Below are 26,749 nucleotides of genomic sequence, written 5' to 3' on the forward strand. Positions count from 1 at the left end.
GTTATAGAAGTATTTTTTTTGTTGAAATACCGTTGACAAATCTGATTTGACCGGTTATTACTCGACTCAGAGAACTGACAAATAAAGAAGCTGTCAAAAACATATATATTTTTAAATAAATTAATTAAAAAATGTAAATATGATGTATATTCTAACAATTGGTTAAAGTACTAAAGTTAACAAACTATCCTCAACGGCGCAATAACAAAAACAACGTTTTCCTCTCAAAAAGTTAAAAAAATGATTCAGTGTAATATATTGCAGGTCAAATTTCGGTCACGGAAGCATTAAAACCGTCATTTTCGGACCCCAAATTTCGCAATGGCCCCTCGGGTTAAATTTTAACCGTGAAAATCGCGCCACGGGTAATGGCATGACCGAGATTTACCCACTCGCTCCTGTTATATCATCTCACTAGGATGCTGTGATTTGTTGGTGGGGTGAATTTCAAGTGGACAACGTAAATATCTAACGAAGGTCACCTTTTTTTTCAAATGTACTTATCCGACTTTTTCTATTAAAATTTGATGATTTCGTCCGAGAGCTGTTATCAAAACTTGAATAATTTATATTTGGAAATTTGTCAAAGCTGTATTTGCGAGTATAATTTGTCGTTTAAATCCTAATGGATCTTATGATAATTCGCGTAATTTCTCAGCGGTTCTAAACATTTATCACTTTCGTCGGAAACGCAGGATAAACGGAATACTATTACACAATGACAATTACATCTTTTTGCGACACTTATATTTCGCAATCACTGTTGACAATAAATTAATTCATGGTTATTTTACAGCTATCGAATCTGTGGTTTTTCAGCTGGAACGGTCGAATCGTTGTAGGATATATTTCGACATTCAATTAATTCACACAATACACTAATAAATTAATCTTTTAGTCACAGTAAATTGAAATTGCTCGTAGTTGAATATATGTTTTAAAATTTCGTTTAAAACACACAATAACGCGATTTTTTGTACAGAACATGCGGCAAATAAAATAAAAATAACACAAGAACTGAATGCCTTTATATATCATTTCAAGAACGGAGGATTGAAAATCATAAAAATTAGATTTAATTAGTAAAATTGATAACCAAAAGATACAATCTTAATACATTAAATGTAAATTGGTAGGCTTCATAATTAATTGTCATTTTACAAAAAAAAAACGAGACTGTTGTGCTCTTTTCACAGGCAAACTTTTCTTCAGTTCATCCAAAGTTTTTCACACAAAAGTTTCTTCACTTTAAACACATCGCGTGCAAAATGATAAGGTAACTTTTGTACATTTTGCAGTGTTAACGATTTTTATGATCACTAGCTGCTTTAAAGATTTAACGGTGAGGTCACTCAGACGACTATTTCAAATATGATAAAAAGGAAATAGCAACTGATTGCGACAAAAGGCTAATATCAATAAGAGAATATGCAATACCACAATTGCGTAATAATTTGAGATTTTACAAATCATTTACATGCTAGCACAGTAAGCACCAGAAAACTACCCTTTCGTGCGATAGCTTGCATTAATATTGCGTAAAAACCGCTATTGCCATCTACCCCTCGCATTAACGATTTCGCAAGTTTTACTTCAAAGCGTGAACATGTTTCGTTAGTTGAATAATCAAGCGATGCAATTGGCCCACCAACATCCGCATCTGTGAATCGACACAGCTGTCTCGAATCTAGCGTTTAATAGATATGACACTTTGATACATTAGCAGACGATCACACGATTTAAGACGAGACGATCAATCGATTTAAGACGAGAGGCAAATCGAGAAAGACTTCAATCTACGATATACAACTCAACACTATTTCTCTGCCTTGGTAAATTGTACATAATAAAAATAAACTGTTATTACCATTTTCTGGCGTTTATTTTGGGTGCAAAGTTAATTAGATTAGTTAAATTTCATTCAGCGTTGCAAAACTTAGTAGGTCATAACTCGAAATATTTTAAGTAATTTAATCGATTTTTTAATTGACAAGTAAAATATATCAAGTGAGTTTCAAATATACGAATTGCGAATGTAGTATAAACATTTAAACAACGTAATGCCTGCACTACACTCTCTGGAAGTTGGCCAAGGTTGGCCAAGGACGGAGAATATAGTGGGTTACTTCGGTCGAGTTCGGTTCTGCCCGAGGTTACCGAGAACGGGAGGTTAAGTGGGGGTAATTCAGTCGATTTTGCCAGCTTCGAGCGCTTCAGAACATTGTCGGCAAACGGACCGAAGTCAAAGGGATCGAAGTCGGAGCTGCTCTTTCGAGCGCGAGCGGTAAGATACTTCCCCTTTCGCTCTCTCGCGTGTTAAGTGAGGAGAGTGAGAAAGATAATGATATAGTGTTTCGCAAACTGAGATAGAAAAAGTAACTCGGTTCAATTTCAGTATGCGCGTAGGCGTCCTATGGTTAACACGCATGTCGAGCGCTGCATCGTGGTCACGTGGTCAATTTATAATACCACATGCTTATCGGGGACTTCAACAGACTCTTACTGACATCTTTGAATATTTTAGGGCACCAAAAGGGATTAATTATATTTTTGATAGTATATTCTTCTAACAGATATCGTTATTATATTTTTTTTCATATAAAATTAAATAATTAAAAAATAATTAGTGGTACTTGATTTTGTTAAAAAAAATCGTTTCGAATATCCTTATGTATTTTCCTAGATCGGTTTATATAAATGTCACACCATAACAAATTCTTATTTAGAATCGATGGCGATAAATTCTAGGATAGTCACAGACGTGGTGTTTGTATTCTGAAGTATAATTTTTATGCCTTATGGCATTTTGCAAAAGCCAACAAAGATTTTGCGAAAATTGAATATTTACGACCGAAAAGTTTTCACTGATATTGTATTGGTGAGTGCTCACACAAACGTTTATACTTATCAGTAGCGTAATTTTAATAATATTACAATTTAAAAATAGCGATTATTTGGCACATTTTTCAATCGCGCGCAAATATGCCAGCTGTACGTGACAGAAGCCGCCGTCCGGACGGCATATGAAATTTGCGACAGTGTGGTCGCTTACTCGAAGTCGTAGGTCTCAACCGACTTCAGTTGTAACTTTGGTTTGGAGAGCTTCCAGATAGTGCTCTAGAGATTTAGATAGAAGAAAAGACAATAACTAAAAAGGATTGCATCTTAAAAGTTCTTACATACGATAAAAGGTTATAAGAAATCACATTAAGACCAATCAAGATAGTAAACCATTATTACAGCACCCTATTTTTTAGCTAGCATATGATGGTTTTTATAAACATCAAAATGAGTAACGTAAACGCTGCGGAACAATAACTCTTAAAATTCGCGAGTTTTGTTCTTGCGAATAAAACGGAACTTTTTTGGAATAAAATGATAACAATAACTTGTTACCAGGATAGAAATAACAGCGAGCGTATTCAGAGCATCTTAACCTTTCTTTACTGTGATGTACACCAAGCATACATGAATATCTCTATTAATATGTCAAATAAAATGTTCGTATTTGATGTATTCCTCTGCGATACACTTATGTAATAATTTATATAATTATAATACATAACAAAATATCTGAAGTGACAACAATAAATACTCATAATTAGATAGAAATTTAACAATACATTCACACTCGTCTCTTTTAAATTGATTCTAATTTTTTTTAGGTACGTTCTGCTTTAATTGTGTTAGAAGTAAGTAAGTTAGATATGATGTTCTAGGAATATTAAAGATGTTTTAATATTGGAAATTTTAGAGAACTGAAATCTTTATCAATGAGGCATTTTATAATATTAGGTAATCCCGGAATTAATGTCGTTTTTTTAATAGGCAACTTTGGCTTAGTATTTTTGGGTCCGATGAGCAGTGAAGACGTGCGTTGTAATTTTTTTCTTCTCTGTGATCCTTTGCCTTTCTTTTAAACAAAAAAAATCTTTTCTACCCCATTTATAAACAATGGCAGAGACGTGTCCTTCGGAAACACATTTAAGAAGCTGTATGCTGTTTTCGTTTCATTAAAAAAAAACTGCGACAGAAGCAACAGAATGCATTTATGACATTTACGATGATATACTGGACAAAAGAAAGTGCCAAAGTGGGTTCAAAAAATTTCCAACAGGCAATCTCGATTTGAAGGACGAGCTTCGAAGTGGACGGCCCAGTCTAGTGGATAGTCCAGCTCTAAAGGCGGAAATCGAAGCAAATCCGATTATGACCATTGATGAATTATCGAAGAAGGTCGGCACATCACGGTCGAACACCCATCGTTATCTTGAGAAACTGCGAAAAGTTAAAAAATAAGGTATCTCGGTTCCTCACGCGCTCACCGACGCAACAAAGCTCAACGCCTCAACACATGCAAAATACTGCAAGAAAAGCAACATTTTACCCCGTTTCTCCATGACCTTATCACCAGAGACGAAAAATGGGTTCTTTATCATGATATAAAAAAATAGAAACAATGGTTAAATCGAGGTCAAACCCCAATTCCAACACCAAAACCAGGACTACATCCTCGGAAAGCATTATTGTGTGTGTGGTGGGATTCGAAAGGTGTAATTTATTATGATGTTTTAAAACAAGGGCAAACTGTTACTGCAGCCCTCTATTGTGAACAGATGGACAAATTAAATACGACGTTACAAAAAATTAGACCTGCTCTTGTGAATAAAAGTAATGTCATTCTTCAACATGATAACGCCCAGCCGCATGTTGCCGATATTACCCGTAAAAGAATCCAGAACCTTAGCTGGGATGTTTTATTGCATCCACCCTATTCTCTGGACTTGGTACCGAGCAACTTTCACTTATTTCACTTTTTAGAAACGCAATTAGGGAACAAAAAATTCGACAATTCGACAAAAACTGAAATCGGGTCTTTCGGAGTTCTTCGAATCTAAACCAAAAGCCTTTTATGAAAAAGGAATTTTAGATCTAGTAACAAGATGGCAAAGAGTCGTAGATAACACTAGAAATTACTTTGTATTAAAAAAATATTAAATAATTGAAAAAAAAAATAAGTTTGTGTTTTAATAAAAAACGACATTAATTCCGGGATTACCTAATACAAATGCAAAGCATTTTAAATAATAAACTGTCAAAAGTATGTTTCAAAACAAAGCATTCTGAAACTTATAAGTCTACATTTAATGTATCGATGTACAAATTTTATTTTAAAATCCAAACCCAAAGTTCTTTTACAATACTAGTATATTATATATAGAGCATCGCAACCGATTATCGACGGTAGCGTGATCAAACCCAATAAAAATAAAGCCACAACGTAGTGCACAGAAAGGCGAATGAAAATACCTACGGAAAACCAATATTACAGAGTTCATATTATAGGTATATAAGTTGGTCAACACATAAAACTATGAAGTCCATGTACAACCTGTCACAAGTACTTAACCGCCTAGAATCCTTCCAAAAGCAAGTCACTCGCCAAGTAAAACTTTCCTCGTTACCTTCCATCTGGCCACATTTTTAGCGTGATTTCTCAACAAACTCTTCTGAGAGCTTAGAAATGTGTGTATAATTTTAACATACCTTAGCATTCGCAACGAATATGGACTAATCCATTCATTCCAAAGGACTTTGCATAAATGTGAAGCTCTAATCCCAGCTCAGTTTAGACTTTATATATGATGCAACGTAATAATATTTTCGACGAATTTATGGATATGCATTTGATAGTTCATAAGATTGTAACGTATTGAAATCAGGCCTGCCAAAAGGGGGGAGGACAAATTCCAGGGTCCCGACTTTGAAAAAATCATAGCAAGAATATGTTTATTAAAAAAGTAAAAACCGACCTCAAATAATGAATCTGAACTAAAATATAGTTGTTTGAGATGTAAGATTGATTGAAATTATCTCTGTAAGCAAATATATGTATTTATTACAAAAAACTTTAATAAAGAATTCTGTATTCAGTGATGTTTGGAATTGGACAAAAGTATCTTTACAATCAGATTTATTAACAAGTTGTTCAATAATGATGGAACGTGAGCTATTTGATGTTTATACTATACGCAATACATACAAAGAAAGTAGTGCCGCAAGGATCAACTCTTGGTCTAATGCTGTTGCTTCTATTTACAAATGATATTATACAACAATTGTTCATTCAGACGTTTGATCATACGCTGATGATTTAAATATATTCATATGCATTGTCAAGTTGCTAGACGATGCTCTAAGAAAATGTTAATTTTCCAAAGGGTAGGTGAATATTTTGTGGTCGACGACTGTCTGAATGTGCTTTGCTAAAAAGTGTATTCACATTTTTTCTGAATCTTTTCAACGCTTCCGCGGTAGGTGGAAAAGTGGGTCACGTGCCTGAAAACTAACGATTTCTCTCCGAAGGAAATTTCGTTGCTTTTAAAAACGTCACGCACCCCTTCGGAAAATAGCCTCGGTAACTGCTTTAGGTCTGAGTTTAAACTGCGACCTTGGTCGGAATGGAAGGGCTCGAATGTGTAAAGACATTTTCGGAATGTGAACGTGCAAAAATTGCCTTTTCATAACTAAATACTATATCGGCGAATCTGTTGCTATAATATGCTTAAAATTTTGATTTATTCGTTACGATTGTAAACGAAAGCTCTATGTGGATTTTTTCGTGCTATGTATATTAAATAGCTGTAATACCATAGATAATAAATCAACGGTTTGATTTATTAGTCACTATGTCTTTAATATATCATAATATGATTTATAATAAAGATATATTTTATTGACTCGTTATATTATTAGTTAATAATTATATGTAGCTCTATAGTGTTCTAAAGTCAATGCAAGAGATGTTTCATTGTTGTATATTGTATAGCAATCTGCAGGTAATCGGAGACCTTTGTTCTCCGCTACCTTCCACATATGCAACTAGTGATTATTTTTAATAATGTGCTATTTTCTAGACATTGCAAGGAATCAAAACACAATTGCGCATTAGCAATACAAGAAAGTCACCATTCTGATGAGTGAAACCATTGTTTATCTGCGAGTAAGATGATAGAGACAAATATGCAATCAAATCATATATATAATAAGGTTGTTGTTATAAATAGAAAATACTTTTTTATAGAGGCCTTGTCATCATAACCATCCGTACCATATGGTACGTCAACACTGATAATATCGATCTACAACCGAGCGCAGCTAGTTCGTAGCGAAAACAATTATTTTATGTCATGTCAATATTTTTATCAATATACCGAAAGTGTATTTCGATGACCTCAAACTTGACTATTTTTTATGAGTTGAAATATTTAATTAGTAAAAAAAATGTATAAACCTTATTTATTTTAATTTTTATTAAATCTTTCGTTGTACCCAGACAGGCATAAGCCCAATGAGTTACAACGTGGTAAATCTATACCAACTGAGTAAATCAATCAGATATAATAAATACCTACAAGTAAGTATTAAGCATCAGACTTCAAGACTGAGAATCGGTTTATTACCGGAATATTAATAATTATAAATATATGTGCGACCTAGCATGATTTTAATTATTCGTCACAGTATTCATCCGTGAGATTAGAAAAATTTAGGAAAACCTTAAAAATAATAATCATTAATTCCGATCTTCCAGACGCGATAGAAATATAATATATAGGAGTCAAACTTCATTACTAACCATCACTTTTTCATTAGAAATTTCATTAGAAAGAAACAATAAACTGAAAATATCAGTTACTTTCGACCAAAAGTGCGTTTTAAAAATATTAATAATTTTGAGACCTTTGTCTATTTTTATTAAAAAATATTTTGATTAATATATTTTTTAAATAAATATTTTTTTTGCGCAGCAATATATATTTTAATAATTAATAAGTGCAAAAAGTTTTTACTTTATTTAAAATTAATAATAAACTAAATGTATTTAAAATCCATAATAAAATAAAAAATATTTTTAAGGTTGAAAAAAATATTTTGAATAAATCTTGAAATGTTATTCTGATACCTTATAATTAAAAAAAATATTTAAATTAGTGCTATACTATTTTGTGTAGTTTCCTTTCATTGGCGTCAGTAAGAGGGATTTTTGCAACATTATGTGTTTAGTAGTTGGTTGGTAATGAATAGTATTTATTTTGAAGCTTTGCCCCTTTTTGTTGAAAATGTTTTTTCAAGGGAAGTTTTAAAAATTCTCTAAAAACTCTAACTTTAAATTGCCAACGTTCGCCAAAATTTAAGTATATTTTTTTCTGTATAGAAAAGCCAATACAAATCCACATTATTTATATTATATTTTAAATCCCGTATAAACTAAACATATTTAAAAAAAAAAATTTTTTAGAATTTGATGATTTTTATACCTATTTTGATATGTGTTTTACAATTTGAATCGATAAAATTAATTGCGTCGTTCGTTTTCAAGCGCGCCAATACCCGGGATTCCCCACCGTCATACAGTTTCGTCATCTGTCAAGCGCGCGCCAGGATACAGCTTAGTGCGATTAAATAAACAGTGAAATATGTTATTATCACGGCGTTTTTCCTACAAAGTGTCAATTGAAGATGATTCAAAAATGATGTACCATTTGGAATTATAGACAATACAATCAAAACTATAAAATATGAGTGTGCCAGTAAATGTTTGGTTACATGAATAATATATCACGGTTATTTTAACAAAATTACCATTGACTTTCCAGGATCTAATATTAAAAGACAAACAGCGGTGATTGGGCAATTAAAGGTATACATACCAAAGTTAATTAAACATATTACAATGGTAGTAATAATGAAAATCTCATATTGGTGTAAACAAAACGTTACATTTTACCCACTATATAGTATCGTTAACATTTAATTTTCAGAAGCAATGATAGATCTAATAACATTTGCGCATGGCAAACAATTAATATATGAAATATTGCGACAATTTTGAAGAAGATTAAGATATGCCAACCTACGTGTTTAATCCTCTACAGTGACTTCCGTCAATTTTGTTTTTCGGTTGTCGTTTAAATTTAATTTATGGATTATATTAGTAGTAATATTGTGTTCAATGTTTACTCTTGATAAAAGTCTTATTGTTTTTAATTATTTTTCAGAAGCAATGATGAAACAATTTCATGACCTATATGGCTACAATGTAGAATTGGTATATATAAACAAAGAGTGAATCTTCTCATGTTGAAGTCACTGTCAGCAAGTATTATCTTTTTATAAAGAATATACTTCATAAGTTTGATGTAACTAAATATCTTGAATTTGGCTATTCCGAAAGAAGAAGGATGGCACAGAACAAAAATTGAATAAAAACCATGACCTATACATATTTTGCTACATCGGAATTAAAAATTAACCCACTCTTAGATATTTTGGCTATCGATTATTCCAGGTATGCAATCACATATTTACAATTATTGTAAAATGTCGTTTATTAGATAACATTCAAGAAACTACACATTTATAAGCTGTCTGTTGGCTGATACATATAGCGTTCCTACTGCGACAGCGCCGATTTGATCGACATTAACTTTCAATCCTCATAGATACTAAGGATATATTACACGTTCATGTTTAAAACATACCTGGTTTATTTGCAATTCTTAAAATCTAACGTATATTTGCATTAAATCGGAAGCAATGGTAATGTTTATGTAATAGAAAAGGAAAAACTCACTTTTCGGCCTAGGAGCCCGCCGACGGGAATGCAAAATTTGAAGATTTCATTATGAAGATTGTTTTATGATTCTTTATCTAATTTAATCAATGTATTCTTCTTATCCTAAACACATTATGTATATATTTAATTTCCATAGTTATAACACACCTAGTTCATTTGCAATCCGATTATTTATAAAAGGAAAAACTCACTTTTCAGCCTCGGAGCCCGTCGCCGGGAGTTCAAAATTTGAAGATTTCAATACGAAGATTGTTTTATGATTGTTTAACTAGTTTAATCAATGTGCAATCCGATTATTTATATTCAGTCAAAAGACGAATTAATGAAAATTATTGTCGCGTAAGAAAATTTTATTACTAAATAATAATTATTTAAAACTGTTGTCATGGTACTGTCGGCCATTTTGTTTTATATTTGAATGCTTATTTTTGATTGGTCGAAACAACAGAACGCATTACCGGCGGCTCAAAAATCAATCGGAACAAATGCAATTTTTACTTTTATTAATATAATTGAATATATTTCCTTTGTTTATGTGTATTAAAATACACCGTTGATACAAAGCTATACGATTTACAGAGTAGAATATTGAGCAAATAATGTTTTATTTTAAAGGGTGCGCGTCCGAAAGTGAAAGCGACAACGATGGCTTAGAACAATTATATTATAGATTTTATCAGTTTAATTGAGGACTATTAATGGTCGGATCAAGAACATTTTTTCATATTGTACTATTTTATTAGTGCAGAAACAACTATAAAGTAGCAGTATAATATTGAGTTTATATGCTTTTATTTTTGTTATAAAAAACGGTATTATAATCCATTGCACTCACTGTACCATCGATGAATTGGATACCTTCCATTCCGGAATATAAGAAGCACCCTAAGATCATGTGCCCTTTGTTTATTTATTAATGACATAAATACGATAGTTACGGTGAACGAAATATTGTGCACATGTCAACCGGTCACACAAACATTGATCACAAGAAAATTGTTCATGTAAATAGAGTATATTACTAAATTAAATTTGAATCTATACTATAATATGAGTATATATCTATATAAAATAGGCACTTGAAATATGAAAGGGATGTACCCTTAGCATATGGCTGGCTATCTATCTATTGAAAGTGTATGATAATAATATAATACGATATAAAAAGGGTATGAAATACATACTATATATAAAGATTTTTTTATTCAAACCGTTACTCGTCCGTGCAGTTCGCCGGGAAAACGGCGCATTTCCATTTACAATGGCGAATGTACTGGATTGTGAATTTTATCGCATAACAAAATGGTATTCCAGTAATTCATACATATGCTAATGCAGCGGCGGCCAACCGTTTTCATTGGTATGCTATATTCCCACACGACATATGATCTAAAGCTTTTATGTGTAATCGTGAAATATTAATTAGACACCTTATGGGTTTTAGATTGAAATGCAATTAAATTGGTATAATGGAAACTTGCAATACCTATGGTATTCTCGTTATGTATAAGAACACATGTTCACAATGAATAAAGCTTTTATCGGAAAATGGAGCAGTGGTAGTGTAAATATGATTTTCAAGAGGGATGAAAGGCTTATAAAAATAATGGGCTTTGTATTGGCGATTACATAATACTGCATTGTGAATTTTCTACTTATGTCATTATAAATATAATGGTATATAGCTGCCTTAAATATTGGAATGGCTTCCATGGAACGACTGTGTATTTAGTATTTATTCTATGCACTATAGAGATAAATAAAAAATACGGATACGAAATTAAATAATAAATTTAGAATGCTTATTCATAATATGTCATCGACTGAAATTCATCATTGAGTTATTAGCATGCCATTTAATCAAACTCGTGTTATCAATAAAACCGTACCATTGTTAATTAAAACCACAATAATGAAGCAAAGGTTATATTAAAATTTAACTGTCATACATAGGCAATCCAAATACCCGGTTTTCAGATATTTTTCCATTACTTAACCATTCGGTTTCGGGTAATTTTTGCCCACTATTATATACCGACACAGATATAATTTATATTAAATACGTATATTATAAATTAAAATATTTGATTTTAGTATTTTGCTTAAATAGTGTTAATTAAAAAATAAAGTCAACAGACAAGATTCAATTTTGAGATGAAATATTGACGGTAAATAATAACAATAACAGTTTTTTTGTGTACAGCCGTCCCCCGAGTATTCCATGAGTATTTTAAGCAATCACACACACCCATTTTCTTGTTACACGGCAAATGTTTGAGGATGTCAAAACGAAATATGTCATACAACTTACATTGTGAAACAACACTATCGGATTGTTAAATAGGGAGTTCCTGTTCCTGTCTTCGATTCACCGTTCTCACTACCCATTTAATCTCTAAATGGGTTTTGAAAAATAGAGGAACAGCCAAATAATTTGCATCTTGAAAATCGTGTTAGATATATATTTCATATCGAAAAATCAAGTATTATATTGAAATTAAAATAGCCGGATACCCGTCAAAAATAACAAGAGTACTCGGTTCCGGTTCTACCCAGATCGGAAGCCCTAGTCATACTGCTGTCAAATGTCAATTAGTCACAATATCAAACATAAACTTATACAAAACAAACAAAGGGCTAAAATTTTGACCGCAAGTCGTTTGATCGATCGATTTCTGAAATTGGGGCGCTTTTATCGTTGTTCAAGTATAAAGTACTAAAGTGCGTCTTCCTGAGATGACATTTAGATAAGGGCTCGCGTGGCGAGCCGTGGAAATTTATTGCCGCGTTAATAAGATAATGTCGCGGTACGAAAAACCAAAGTGTACGTAGCCTTGCGAGTGGGGGTGGGTGAATGGGACTTCATGGAATACGATGACGTGTCACCAAGACACCCCCCTGTATTCAATTGTAGCAATTACGTCATCCAGAGAACAATCAAATCGCAGCACGAGCGCAGAACTTTGGACGTGAAATTGTGTTTGTCAACAAAGTTAACGAGACTTGTGCGGTTTTGGACGAAGGATCTGAAATTGATGTCAATGTTAATAAGGTATTTGGAGTACACGAAAGATTTGAAAGGTTCAAGATGGCTATATTAAATTTTATGATATGTGTATTTATCAATTCTAACGTTGTCAATGATATGACTCCCGGGATTAAAAAAATTATCAGGAATAGCTCCCACTACTAACAACTATTATTTAAATAGCTTTCACAAGAAACTTAAAATTCCAATACACATTTCACTAACATATTCGTAACTTGTATTTATCCTTTTGTATTTTTGTACTAACTGATTGTTTTTTGAACATTTGAAAGTACTCCTAGTCCGCCCTAATAGACGATCGGCACGCGCGCTTGAATAACGACGACAATATTAATGCAATTATCAAGTCGCAATTAGTTTTATTATGAGACAAATTTAATCTCACACTTAAAGGCTGACCCGACGGATAACATATTCATAAAAAAATATGATATTTTCAATTTTAGGATATATTTAAAAAAAAACTTTTATTAACAATTAAACGAAACACGTGACCAAATAATTATGATGTAGTTTCGAAAGAAATTTAATTCTTTTGGTAATTATATTGAAATAAAAATATAATAATTTATGACCACAGTCATTAATTAGCTTTACTCCATATTTACTGACTCAGTGCAACTACTTTTTAAGGACTGATTTAATTTAATCACAGATTTGTATAATATTAAGTTGTTTTTTTTTTAATTTTTAACAACCATATTTTTATAATTGTTGTCTGTTTTAGCGCCAGGGGCGTGCCAAATTAATTGTATCTCTCCATGGATCTAATTGGGGAAAATAAATCCGCACTCATCGTTGTCTTAATTTGACACCTTCGTTTTAGGCGGCGATTCGGATATACTTCATAGCGACACCAGGCGGAATTTCAATAATGGAAGTCGCTTCTTCACCCTTTAGGCGAAACAATTGATACCGCTGTCTGCACCTAAACCTTTTGCACAATAAATATATTTACGAACACACTCGATAAATCTTCTTAGATAAAAGATAAGACAAACATGATAAAAAATAGTAACATAAACATTTTATTGAATAAAAATAATCTCGGTATTTAAATTAGTTAATAAGAATAGTTCAACTTTTATAGTCTTAATCGTACCACTCTATCTAAACGTATTATTAATGTCGCCATGGAGCTATTCCACCAGTATTTACTGACACGACGCCGTCTCGACTAGGAATTCAAAGAAGGCGATTTAATTCACGATGCAATTTAATACACTAAAGAGTCGTTAAAACGAACTAGCCACAACAAAATGACTCTTCGCCAGCCATGATCACGTGACCGTAAATAAGCTTCCCCTATCTAAGTACATTTGAAGGGTGCGGTAGATCTGTCTCGAAGCTAGGTGAATTTTGAAATTTCCCAGGGGTCAATCGATAGGGCAGCCGAGGGATATATGCGAGCGGATGTTAGTTTGCGTCCGATCCAAGGACGCGGAAAGTTTTTGAGTGGTTGTATGTTCTATTGTAGGGAATCTCAGTTTTCAAAAGTTCACGAGTGCGCTGATTCCAGGACGTCGGTCTGTGTATGTAATGCGAAATACAATGAAAATGGAGTAAATACAAGATGGCGCCTTTCAAAGTGGGAAAATTTAGTATATACCTGGAGCGTGTTAACCCTAACGAGAATGGCTAGCAGTTCGGATTACCGACTTGGTAAGTTAGGTGTCCTTTGTGAAAAACTTTTTTGTACGAAAGAAATGTACACCCACCCGCATAAATAATGCTATAAAACGTACGTGGTGCTGACTAGGAATGTGGGAAATAATATTTAAAATTTATTATGCTCCAGTGTTCCTTAGTCATAGGGGTAGTTAGGACACGCTTTTAACTTTTTTAATATAAAAAGTTGATCACAGAATCCCCTTAAACGCTTATAAAATAAGAAACAATCATGAGCTCAAAATGAAATCAAAATTTAGAAAAATAAATACGCAACACGATACATACCGAGCTTTTTGACCTTTACATTTAATTAATATTCACAAATCTTCAAAATATGATTTTTCCAAAATCTAGGACAGTTTTATAATCCACTGCTTACACTGTTCTGTAGATGAAGTGGACACCTTCCATTCCGGAATATAATAGACACCCCCAGATCATTATGCTTTATGACATTTTTCATTTCAGCGTCCAGAAGGATGTTTAAATCTATCAAAAATGAATTTGAATGTAGCGAAGTTGATGACTATTATATGAATATTTTAGATGAAGCTTCAGAACAATAAGATATAGCATAAAATGACATTTCTTAGAGTAATCATAAATATAGGAATTATTTATGTTCCGAATATGGAAGTTTTTTGGTTACGGGCTTTTTGTTCCACGTTGCATTTTTTGGTAAAATATTTCTTTTTAAATATTCTGGGTATTTTATTTAGAATAAATATTTAAAAAATCATAATCATAATTTGCGAACCAGAACCCCAAAGTCACATAGGAAGATAAAAACGATTGCAAAACTTGTGAAAAAATATCTAGTTTTTTTTAAAAAGATTGCTTTAAAAAAGTATCACACTTAATTTTAAAAATTAATTTATTAAATAAATGTTCAATATACACATTGAAGTTATCGAAATTTAAACACCGTTTTATATATGTATATACATATATATTAAAATCTGATTTTTTCCCCCTTCAAACATTCACTGATAATGACTTGGAGTTGCTGAAAAACTTTTGAAAATGTCTTTGGAGTGCAAAGGGTTAAGCTATATATGAGAGTAATCCTCGTTTATTGCTCTATACTCACTGGTAATATTCATGGCAGTTTTATGTAATAATAATATTACGTAATCACATTTGTAGTATTACTCGATATTCAACAAGGGTAGTAATGTTCACATTTAACCAGACGTATTACATCCATTTAGACATTTTTTTAAGGAAAGTCTTTAAACTGATGTTTGGCTATAAGTGGTTTCTAAGTAATCGTTGCTTGCAACTATTCGAATATCGTATAGTAAACGATAAAATTATTGTTTAGTTGTGAAGAGTAGAAAAACACAGTAAAAAATGAAATAAATACGAACTTTTGTTTTAATTATTCTTTCTGCTGATAAAACACATTTATTTGCTGTTAATATGGGCTTTATTATTAACAATGTGTTGCAGCAAACTACAAGTGGGTATTATCAAAAAAAGATTATTAATAAATTATTTTAAACAGACTAAAAATAAAACATTGTTCGTATTGATTTAAATGGAAAGTCCACAGCTGCATAATATTATCTTGAAAATATAAGTAATTTCTGGAATTTCGGCAACTAAATTTTTTTTTGTATCTATTAAACCATGGTTTCCCAAACTATGTTCCGCGGAACACTAGTGTTCCGCGGAGCCAAAATAGATATTTCACAAAAATTTGTAGTAAATTAAAAAAATTGAACATATTCTACTTCATAATGAAAGGCGAGTGACGGTTAAACTTAATTGAGATTTATGACGTCAAGAGAAGGCGAAGTTTTTAGTACCTAGAAGTTGGGTACAGCAAAATAAGCTAAGTGTTCCGGCAAAATTTTCGGATTTGCCAAGTGTTCCGTCGCTGAAAAAGTTTGGGAAACCCTGTATTAAACTATCAGTCTGTTTTTGTAGACATATTTTAAAAGTAGCAATATACAGTCCGTCCAAGATATGAACGCTCATCGTCACAGTACTGGTGAGAAAAAATAATAGGGTGACCATGTGAAATTACAAGTGCAATTAATTTTTACTTTTAAATTTCATTTGTTGAGTAAAGTGTAAAATATCACTTTCTTACTTATTTTGTTTATTTATATACATAATTAACTCAAAAATATGATAGCAGTTTTGGAATCACTCTCCAAGTTGAATATCTGCTTAATATATTTTTTAAAATACCAATAGAATATTACAGAAAATGTTTCATTGATTACAAAATTACACAACATGACAATAATTTATAATAAAAATATAACACATTATAATTTTTAATTCAATTTCCAACGTATGGTCACCCTACTTTAAAACAGCCCTGATTTAGTATTGGTAACGTTCTCCTATCGGTGTAAACAAATTCGCAGAAAACTGTATATGTATGCATGCATGCGTACACGCACCCTTATTTCCAACACAACGATGTTGAGCGTTAATATCTTGGATGGACTATACATATATGTATGTAATAAAAAAATCAAATAATGAACGAATAGTTAGAATAGGGATCGGCATTTTTTTTTGTAAAGAGCAAGTTTAGAAATATTTAGTCTCAGCGGGGGCCAGATTAAAAAAATGTATTTTTTTATAAAATTTTCGATTTTAACAACTATTCAAATATATTCTAATTTAATATGAGGTTTCGCATCTATCATAAATTACTCAAAATACGCGTCTCTAGTAATAAACTTTAATTTAAAAAAATATTCCTTGCTTTTTTAAGATAACATTTCATCAAACTGGGGTTCAAATTTTGTTACTTTCTATCGTCAAAATTTATTGCTACTGTCATCTGTTAATGCTGTCCTAAATGTATGTACTTTATCTTTGAAAATGTCTTTTCTCGTAGGTGCTGTCAAATGCTATAAATCGAGCATATGATCTCAATTGACCATATTCGTCACCTGAAAGGCACGTTTATTAGAATAAAACAGGCAGCGTGCCGGATTTGAGTTAGACTAATATTCGAATAACGAATAGTTAAAAACGGGCAAATATATTCAGTATTTTCAGTCTCTAGTTATAACTGAAATCAATAAACTAATTAACGAATACACCAGGCGCGTATAGTGAGATACATTCCCTCTCGCTCGCTCGCGTCTTGAGTGACGAGTGAGAAGTAGGCGTGTGGAACGCATGTAACGCACGCCCTCATCTTTCACTCACTCTCGTCAATTAACACGCGAGCGAGCGAAAGAGAATGTATTACGTACGCACCTGGTAATACATATTAATATCGATTTTTGTTAAATATAAATGTAGACGATTTGGTATTCTAATTTTTATTAATAGTTTCATTATAAAAATTGACGGTGAATTGGCTAGGTAATTACTAAAAAACAATATAGCAATACCCCTAAATGAAAAAACGTTCCCAAAGATCCGAACAAGGATTACGAATATATCTTAAAATCTAATGAATTCCAGAAATGATGCGTTTTTTGCACGCTACTGTACATATGAACATACATACAGTGTTAGGCTTTTATATACATATAATTTCATTTTAAACTTAATTTCTTGTTAATATTCTCAAATTAGAATATCGAACCTAATAATTTTGTTTTCCCAACAGACCCTTAATCACGGGTTACTAAAAGGAAAAATACAATAGTTTTGTGACCCGGGTTAAAGTTTAACTGACCCAGAGCGACTTATTGCGTTTGGAACAATTTTGTTAATGTAGACCTGTTATTACCGCCGTTGTAATTAAAAGAGCCATAACGAGCTTTAGAAATTTACGATACGAGGTGCTACTCCGTAGCGCGGATTCTCAAACGGTGTGAAGGAAAAATATTTTAGTTGTTAGTATATTTGGTTAGTGTTTTTAAAGTGTCTCTCACCGTGGAGGTGGATATTAATTTTGGCTAATTTGTCCAGTTGCGCCTGTGCTTGTTTGCTTTGTTTCTTGGTCATCTTGAGAACGGAACCGGCGGTCGACGGAGATGGGGGTCCCACCCGGCTCGCAGCATCCAGCGAGACCCCTACGGGTACTTCTGATAGAACGAAAAAATAAATTAAAATAAATAAAAATAAAAGCCGAAAACAATAGTTACGTAAGCTCTAAATATATAAATAGTACACTTGTTTTAAAAAATAATTCAATAAGAGTAGTAAATTATTTATAAGATTTTTTTATTAAATACTGTCAACTTATGAACCGAAATTTCAAGCCATTTAAATTTTTTAGTTTTCAGGAATATAAAAATAGATTTACTATTTTTAGCAATACTAACGATTTTTTTTATTTATACAGGAAAATATGTACCACTTCTTAAATTTTGTGCGAAAAGTACGAAGGAGCGATATATCACTCTTTTAATTTGTGCAAAAAATACGAAGGAACGATTTTTCACCATTGACATATCTGAATCTAGAAACATAATTATACTACAGTACATAATTAAATAAGGGTAGTCGACTATTTATGAGGCGTTTTTAATTATTTTTATTATATATTAAATATCGGTATATAAGTTCATCAAAACAGGTCGATAAAAAAACATTTTAAATACATCTTATGAATCTCTAAGTCTTTAAAAAATGAAATATTTAAATATTAATTTACTGTAATAATTATTAATAAAAATTTGGACATTTTCTGCAGAAGCATACAAAAAATATACCTTCTTAAATCTTGTGCGAAAAATACGAAGGAACGATAAATCAAACCCACGATTTGTGCGAAAAAAACGAAGGAGCGATTATTTGACACTAACTTGTTTGGAAATGTTTGTACTAGGTGCGTATGGTGATATACTTTCCCTTCCGCTCGCTCGCATGTTAAGAGTGAGTGAGATAAGAGCATGCCTTACATGCGTTCCTCACGCCCTTAGCACGCGTTATCAGTTTTTAAAACAAATACACGCATAATTCATTAAAAACAAAGCTAAAATAAAAATTAACAAATAAACTATTGTATCGAATAAATAAAATACTAATTTTTGAAACAAATAATATTTAAAAAAAAACACTTAGAACAAGCAATAAAACATACATATAACTATAACAACCAATTTTTCGTTATATTCGCAAAACTTATTATTGGTGTTTGTTTCTTAAAATTTTTTCATGTTTTAAAAACAAAAAGTCAATAAGCTAACAATCGCTGGAACATTACACTAACCTTGCCCTGTGCCATTACATGTACCGGTGCATCCCTCCCGGCAAACAACCGATCACAAGGCACATATAAAATACTGTATTAACATTTATTTTTAATAAAATAAACTTTACAAGTTTGTTATGTTACATGTAGAATATTTATTTTTAATTTCCATATTTTAATACACATTTTGTATATGTTTTAAAAATATGTGAAACAGTTTGTTTAAGGAGAGCAATTTCGTTTCAAACTAATGTTTGAGCACGCATTTGCAATTAAGTTCTCAAACTTTACATTTAAAATATGACATTACATTCTGAATAAACAGTAGAATTTAATTCAAAGGGTAAACATTACTACACTTTTTAATAACTGTTTCTGGTAATGCAAATTATATAAACTTAATATTAAACAGTTATGTAAAACTAACGTCGTGCTTATTTGAAACGTCCGAGATAAAGAAGGATACGAATTGAGACCTTCAGCTGCATCCCAAGAGACGCTCGAAAAGAAGTTATGTGAAACGGAAAAGACTGAATTCTCTTTATACATACGTATATATATATATATTAGAATATTCCACTGAGAGACTATGTTGTATGTTTTTTTTTCACACTATTAACTATACGACATAAATAAAAATATCGCATGTCCTCTAGATCGAAACAAGCAAACATGCTATCCATTGACCATGATATTTTGATACAAGATACATAACCTTGCCTCGCAACTAATATGATACAATACTTCAAACACAACATAGAATTAACTTGCGTTGAAAAAACTTTCTCACAAATCTGACACAACAATGTAACTTTTTTATAATTTTTATTAGAATGAGTAATTGATTTTTTTTAAAACAAACAGTGACGTAACATCATCTGCTACTTTCTATTCAAATGAAGTAAAAAACTGCACAATGCATTGCGCAATTGTTATTAATCGAGAGGAACTCTAACCGTACACTGGCTGCCATCTCTCGCTCACAATGAACATTCTTCTTTTTGAACTGTTTATTACTCACTAGAGTGTGTTGTCACTCTCACTGTCACATCAAGAGTGGCGACACTGCTTCAACGCACCTACTAGGAACAATCGTGAGAAAAGCGCAAAAATACGTCGGAAGTTACACGACAGTGTCCGAGGTTGACAATACAATAAGACCCGTCGTGGAAAGTCTTTATTGTCCATTGTTAAGTACTTTTTCGATGCTAGAAAAGTAGATACCAGCATGACATAGGATTGTTTGCAAATACAAATAAGATATATACGACCCTGGCTCGAATTCTAATGAACTTCAGCTATCAAACTTGATCTAAAAGGTACTATAATATAAACACCGGTAGTTGACACCTAAGTATACATTTAGTTCTTATTCCTTCTAATAAGGTATCTATGAAGTTTGAGACATTGACAAAAGCTTGAGATGGCCAAGGAGCGTATTACAAAAAAATATTGGGTAATTTTTTCTGAAACAACTCATCACTGGCGATAAAAAACTGTAACAGTACAGATCATGGATAAAATCTAGATTGCAAGCAGATAAGGTAATGTTAAGAGAATCGTCTTCCACTAAGTACTGCTCACAATTGTCCAAACTCAGAGTCTAGAGTTGGTCTATAGCTAAAAGTGTCAACTACTGACCCTACCGTATATTATATTCTAATACAAATAAGATATATTTATTATGTGCGACAATATGATTCATCAACTTACTCAATTGTTGTTCAGACATCCACATGCCGTTTTTTCTCTCCTTAGGTGGACTGTAGAACGAAAACATGGGCTTGTTAACTGTGCCTTGATCTCCTTCTGATCCTCTTCTTGAGCGCCTATCTCTGGGTAACAGCTGACTTTGATCAACACTGTCTCGTTTGGTTCCCAAAGGAGGTCCCATTCCAGTCAACTCAGCGCCGCTGTTCTGGCAGTTGCTCGGTAATCCATTAACCATGAACTGACTCTGATTATCCTCATCCGAGATCGGAATGACTGGAATGTGCAGGAGAGCTGCCGCTTTCGGCGGCACGGAAGTGGGTATGTGAAAGATATCTTCTTTGACACTCTCCTTTAACTTCGATCCGCGAATGAAGATATCGGTGAACTTCTCCTTCCTATCCAGCTTGTTGAGTCTATCGCTGGAGCTTCTAATCAACATATCGCCATTAGAAGGCGCCACCTGCTTTCTTGAACAAGCAGGAGGCTTGAGCTCTTTGACCTCCATTTCTGAATAGATCAAGTCGTCAGTGTCTTTGTAAGCATCCTTCCAGCCGTATTCCGAGTATAGTTCATCGCTCCTTATGATCTGACGGTACAGTTCATGCGATTTAGTCTCTTCTGGATCGGAGAAGGACTGATTGATTCTCATAACTTCGCTCGGCTTTTGATTCTTCCATCGATTGCCTATCATTCGCAAAGAAGCTCGTACAGATCTGGTTCTTCTTAAAGCACTTCCGGTATTTGCGTTGGTGTTGCGTCGCTTTTCGACGAGGATCTCCATTTAAAAACGCATTAGTTCACATCACTAAAAAATTGTTTTTAAGATTTTTGTTCAAAGAACACGTCCTCTCACTGTAAAGATTAGTTATGATTATTAAATAAAAAAATGAACAACAAAAATGTTGCCACAAATATGCAACATGTTGATTTTGGATTCATTTTTAGATATTTTTGATGCGTTTTTAAAGCGTGATTGAAACTATTTTTTGCAGCTATTAGATTTTTTTTTAAATATTGTTATTATAAAACGATTTTTTTATAAATATTTTGAATAGCAATTTAATGATTGATTATTTAATTTAACCTTAAATAAATTTAATATATCGTAATCAAAGATGTTTTAAAATATATGATTTTGAGAATAGTTGAGTTTTTGTAAATTATTATAAAACATTTTTTTACAAAGTGCTTGAATATAATATAATTTGATAATTGTAAATAAATAAATTATTCAATTATAAGTTTTGGTCTCTGGATTTTCATTATGAATTTATAAATTAAAAACGTGATGTTGTCAGTACGATTTTTTTTATTATTGCAGTTAAAAATCCACTATTTATTTTTTGTGCTAGTCGATGTTCATAAAAAAAAAACATCAAAAGTTAAAAAAAAAAGTACAATTATGAAAATATATAATATTCTTTGCATAAAAATTACATTATTCGATTCTCTATATAACTGACATAACTAAAGTTCATATTTATATAAAATAATAAGCAATTTCTAATTATATTATAGTCTAAAAAGTTATGCTTTTAATAAATTTAAATAATTTTTTCTAATGAAATAAATATTATTACGTTAATTTAAAGCGATATTTTTTTTATAAAATCAAATTTTTAAAACTTTTATGTTACAACAAATTCCTCAAAAAATATTTTTAATACAGTTTTTATGATTTATTATGATAAACACATACATACGTATGTATAATTTTAGTTTTAGGCCCAGATTATTGATACAAATTTTTCAATTAATGAGTGAAATTATTGCTATTATTACTTTGTTGTCATATTTTTTTTAAATTACTTAAAAAATACAAATTTTACACAAATATTCAATATCTTGATTAATATTCAAAAATAGCTATTTTAATATTTCATTTAATGTGTTTTTTTTAAATTAACTAACACAAAAAAAAACATCCACATTATGAGTAGTTTATTTTTGTTATATCTAATTTTTTTATTCATTGAACTTTGAATTTAATAAAACTGTAAGCAACAAAAAAGTAAACAAGGCATAAAAAGTGAATTAGAAAAAAGTCAGATCATGAAATCTTTTTTATTAAAAATAAAAGACCACTTTTGTAGTGATTTTAATACCGATAATTTCTTAGTTACTTTCTACAAATAAAAACTCTGCTTTAAGTTAATCTAGCAGAGCGGTAAAAAAAAATGAAAATTCACAGTGAAAAAATGTTATAATTTTGTTAATTTACTTAAAAAAAGCTTTGGCAGTCTCAAAAAATTAAATTAAAAAGTAAAATTATTAGTAATATATAAAAACTGTAAATACAGTCAATGCTAATTTTTATCGTTGATAACAAATTATGTTATTAGAGATTCGTTTTAGTGAAAAAAATTTAAACTGCGATGGTTTTAATAAAATCGTCGATAAAAAAAGGTAGACAAGCTAGAAAAAAAAAAAAATAAAAAAAAATGAATACTTGTATCAAAAAAAATCTTTATATTACTATAAAAAACAAAATTAATATTGAGCATAATGAATTAATTGAAAAAAATATTTTTTTTACATAAAAAAATAGTATTACTAGAAACTAGAATACTGCTTTAAATAAATTTAATTCATTATAAATACTATTATATTATTTAATGAAAATGATTTTTAAATATAGTAGATTTTTGTTAGTTCTTATTTACAAATCTTTTGCTTTAACAAAGAATAAAAAAATGTATTTCACGACTTATTATTAAAATATGATTGAAATCATATGAATTTCAGTTCATACTTCCAATTATTAAATTTAAAGATAAATTATTAACACAAAAATCATGGCTATTTATACAATGCTGTAATTATTATTTTTTTGGCTTACGTATTTTTTTATAATTTATGATTATTTATGGCTTCATTTAACAAATTTTCGATAAAGATTAATTTTTTTATACTATGTGTATTTAATACATATTCAGTTTTAATCATAGTTTATTTTAATTACTAATAAAATTGTTGTTAATAAAAGCTGGACAAAGTAAAAGATTGTTGAATATTTGTTAAAAAAAATAATAGTAGATTCTCTATGATTAAACTATGATTAAAAAGAAATTCAGTATAAAAATTAATTAGCAAATTTTGTACCGATTTTTATACCGAAAATTGTATAATATTATATGTACTTTAAGAACCTGTAACTATAATCTAGAAAGAAAGATGTTTTAAATACATTGTAAACACAGTTCGTATAATAGTTAATTTCAATCAATAATAAAATGCAAATTTTATATTTTATTTAAAATAAATCAACCTCAAAAAACATGCAGCTTAAATTCTAGATATTAGATTGCGTCTTAGTGATGTAGGATTCAAAACAAAATTAAAAGCATACATAATTTAATCTTGAGAAGCACGCTTGTATAATACATAATTTTATTCGATGGGTTAAGGGCTTTAAAAATGTAATAAAAGTCTTTTGAATTAAAATAGTTAGGAGCGGAGAGGTTTTCTATCATGTTTTACTTTCATGGCTTATTGCTTCTGCGAAGTACACATAATAACATAAGCCAATATCTTAACAATCAGCAGGAAAACACGAAAATGATTCCCTCGCAACCCTATATCAAGGGAGACGAAGGAAGCATATAAATTATTTACGATGGCACAAACATAATGTGTAACATGTATCGTACATCATCAGCGTGAAAAAGGAAAACAGCATTAAAATGTTAAGTCGATTACACATGCAAGAGTTTCAGTTCTCAACGGCATGATTTAAAGAGGATGTAAAGATATAAAATAAAACTTTTGATTGTTCTGAGTTTATCGCCGATTCCCAAAATTGTTTAATAAAACAACAATGATACAGATATGTGTAAGATACACACTAAAAAACGATGTGTGTTCAAAGTGAAAATATACAGACACGTTAGTGAAAGTCGTGCGTTTTTATATCATTATAATACAATTTGACCATAAAGAAAATTTTATCGTTATATTTTTGAAGTAAGAGTACAATGGCTATTCAATGGTTAAGTTAACTGTTGTATTATATTTCACATGTGAACAGCGAATTAAAATATACGTATGTGTGAAAGGGTGCAAAATGAAGACTACGTATAAATAAATTTATCATTTAAATTCTGTCGCTTTTCTTTTTCAAAGGCAGATTTTTACGTCCCTGCGTTATAAAAAAAACTGTCTGTACGATATGAGAAAAAGTTGCTCTTTTGAATATATGGAGATTAGAGTATGAATAATACAGAATAAGGAAAGATTTAATTTAACGAGCGTTGCCATAAAACAAGAAACCGTTTGTAAAATGTCCAATTTGTTGAGTGAAATGACGAATTGAACACATGGGGTATGTATACTATGAGAACGGTACTCAGGTATATATGTACGTATTATACAAATAAAATGTATACAAATGAGTTTTATGTTTTTTCTCCGATCTAAAAACATGTTTTATAATTAAAAAATTCCGGCTTTTCGAATTTAAAGTTGATAAAATACATTGAAAAAAAATTCTCCTTAATAAAATATATTGAAAAGAGTACTAAAATAGATGTAACATTTACAATTTTCAAGATGTTTTTTGTTATATTTAGTTTATATTTGACTTAACGATATGTTTTCTCAACTATTGTATTTGAAGAAGGATCAACAATTCGGTATTTACTACTCATTCTGATAATTGATATAAAACCATAAATTATTCATTTGTGCTTTTTATTACATGGGAACGATTAAAAAATATGTAAATCCTGTAAAAACAATTACTGATTTTCTATATTTATATAATATAATACAACATAATTTAAATGCGCTGTTTAATAATTTGAAAATGCTAGAAAAGCAGCATAAAATAATATTAATAATAATCATTCCATAAAGATTTTTTATTGAAAAAAATTACGATCCCGAATAACCGAGTTAAATCATCCGAGCAACTGGGGTACTACAATTTTTTAATAATAATCCATGATAAACATTGTCGAAGGCCTTCTCAAAACCGTTTACTTGAAACCCGCATCAAAAGATTTTGTCACTGTTTTTGTGAAAGACAGAAGGTTAGTAACAGTGGAACAGATGGAAATGCACAACTTGCCGAAAGTTGTGCATTTCCAAAGATCAAGAAATGAAGATATCTAAAGAATCAGAGATATAACAAACCTACAAAAAAATTACGCCGATGAAAAATTATATCAAAAATAAAAACATTCGAACAACAAAGCTATTTAAATAATAATTACATTAAAACATTGAACCAAATTATAACTTAAAAGATGCATGCAAAAGACGACTATAAAAGGAGTTCGCTTAAAGTTAACGTCATATTCGACATCAGCAAATTTATTATTATAATATTTTTAAGAACCACATAAAATTTGTTTGCAAATTTAATTTACATTTACATTAGCTCTGATTGGTTAAAGAAAATCTTAATAAGTAGTTTTTAACCTTTTGATATTTTGAGTATAATATAGGATTTTGACAGCCAAAGATTACCTCTCAACTGGACTAGTACTCCAGCTTCAATATTCAAATCTTATTAAGAGCCGAGCGGTCCCCAGAGCTCTACAATTATTGGACC

The 26,749-nt window shown here is 30.9% G+C and overlaps 1 protein-coding gene across 14 annotated transcripts in view; it reads right to left on the minus strand.

Moving 5' to 3' along the window:
• Positions 1-26,749, minus strand: part of wake (ankyrin repeat and fibronectin type III domain containing protein wide awake) — a 206,190-nt gene that overhangs the window by 50,143 nt on the left and 129,298 nt on the right. For 11 of the 14 annotated variants that reach the window (XM_088202926.1, XM_088202930.1, XM_088202922.1 and 8 more), the window contains exons 2-3: positions 21,196-22,047; positions 18,218-18,370 (exon numbers count right to left, since the gene is read on the minus strand). In XM_088202926.1, the coding sequence (XP_088059052.1) occupies positions 18,218-18,370; positions 21,196-21,976 (934 nt within the window). In that variant the 5' untranslated portion in view covers positions 21,977-22,047. Of the gene's footprint in view, positions 1-9,637; positions 9,727-18,217; positions 18,371-21,195; positions 22,048-26,749 lie in introns of those variants that run through there. The other 3 variants (XM_088202933.1, XM_088202932.1, XM_088202934.1) reach the window with 2 other exon arrangements.

The sequence above is a fragment of the Plectrocnemia conspersa genome, unplaced genomic scaffold (assembly GCF_051122295.1).
Source record: "Plectrocnemia conspersa isolate PC_06_02 unplaced genomic scaffold, ASM5112229v1 ptg000013l, whole genome shotgun sequence".
Taxonomy (NCBI): Eukaryota; Metazoa; Arthropoda; class Insecta; order Trichoptera; family Polycentropodidae; genus Plectrocnemia; species Plectrocnemia conspersa.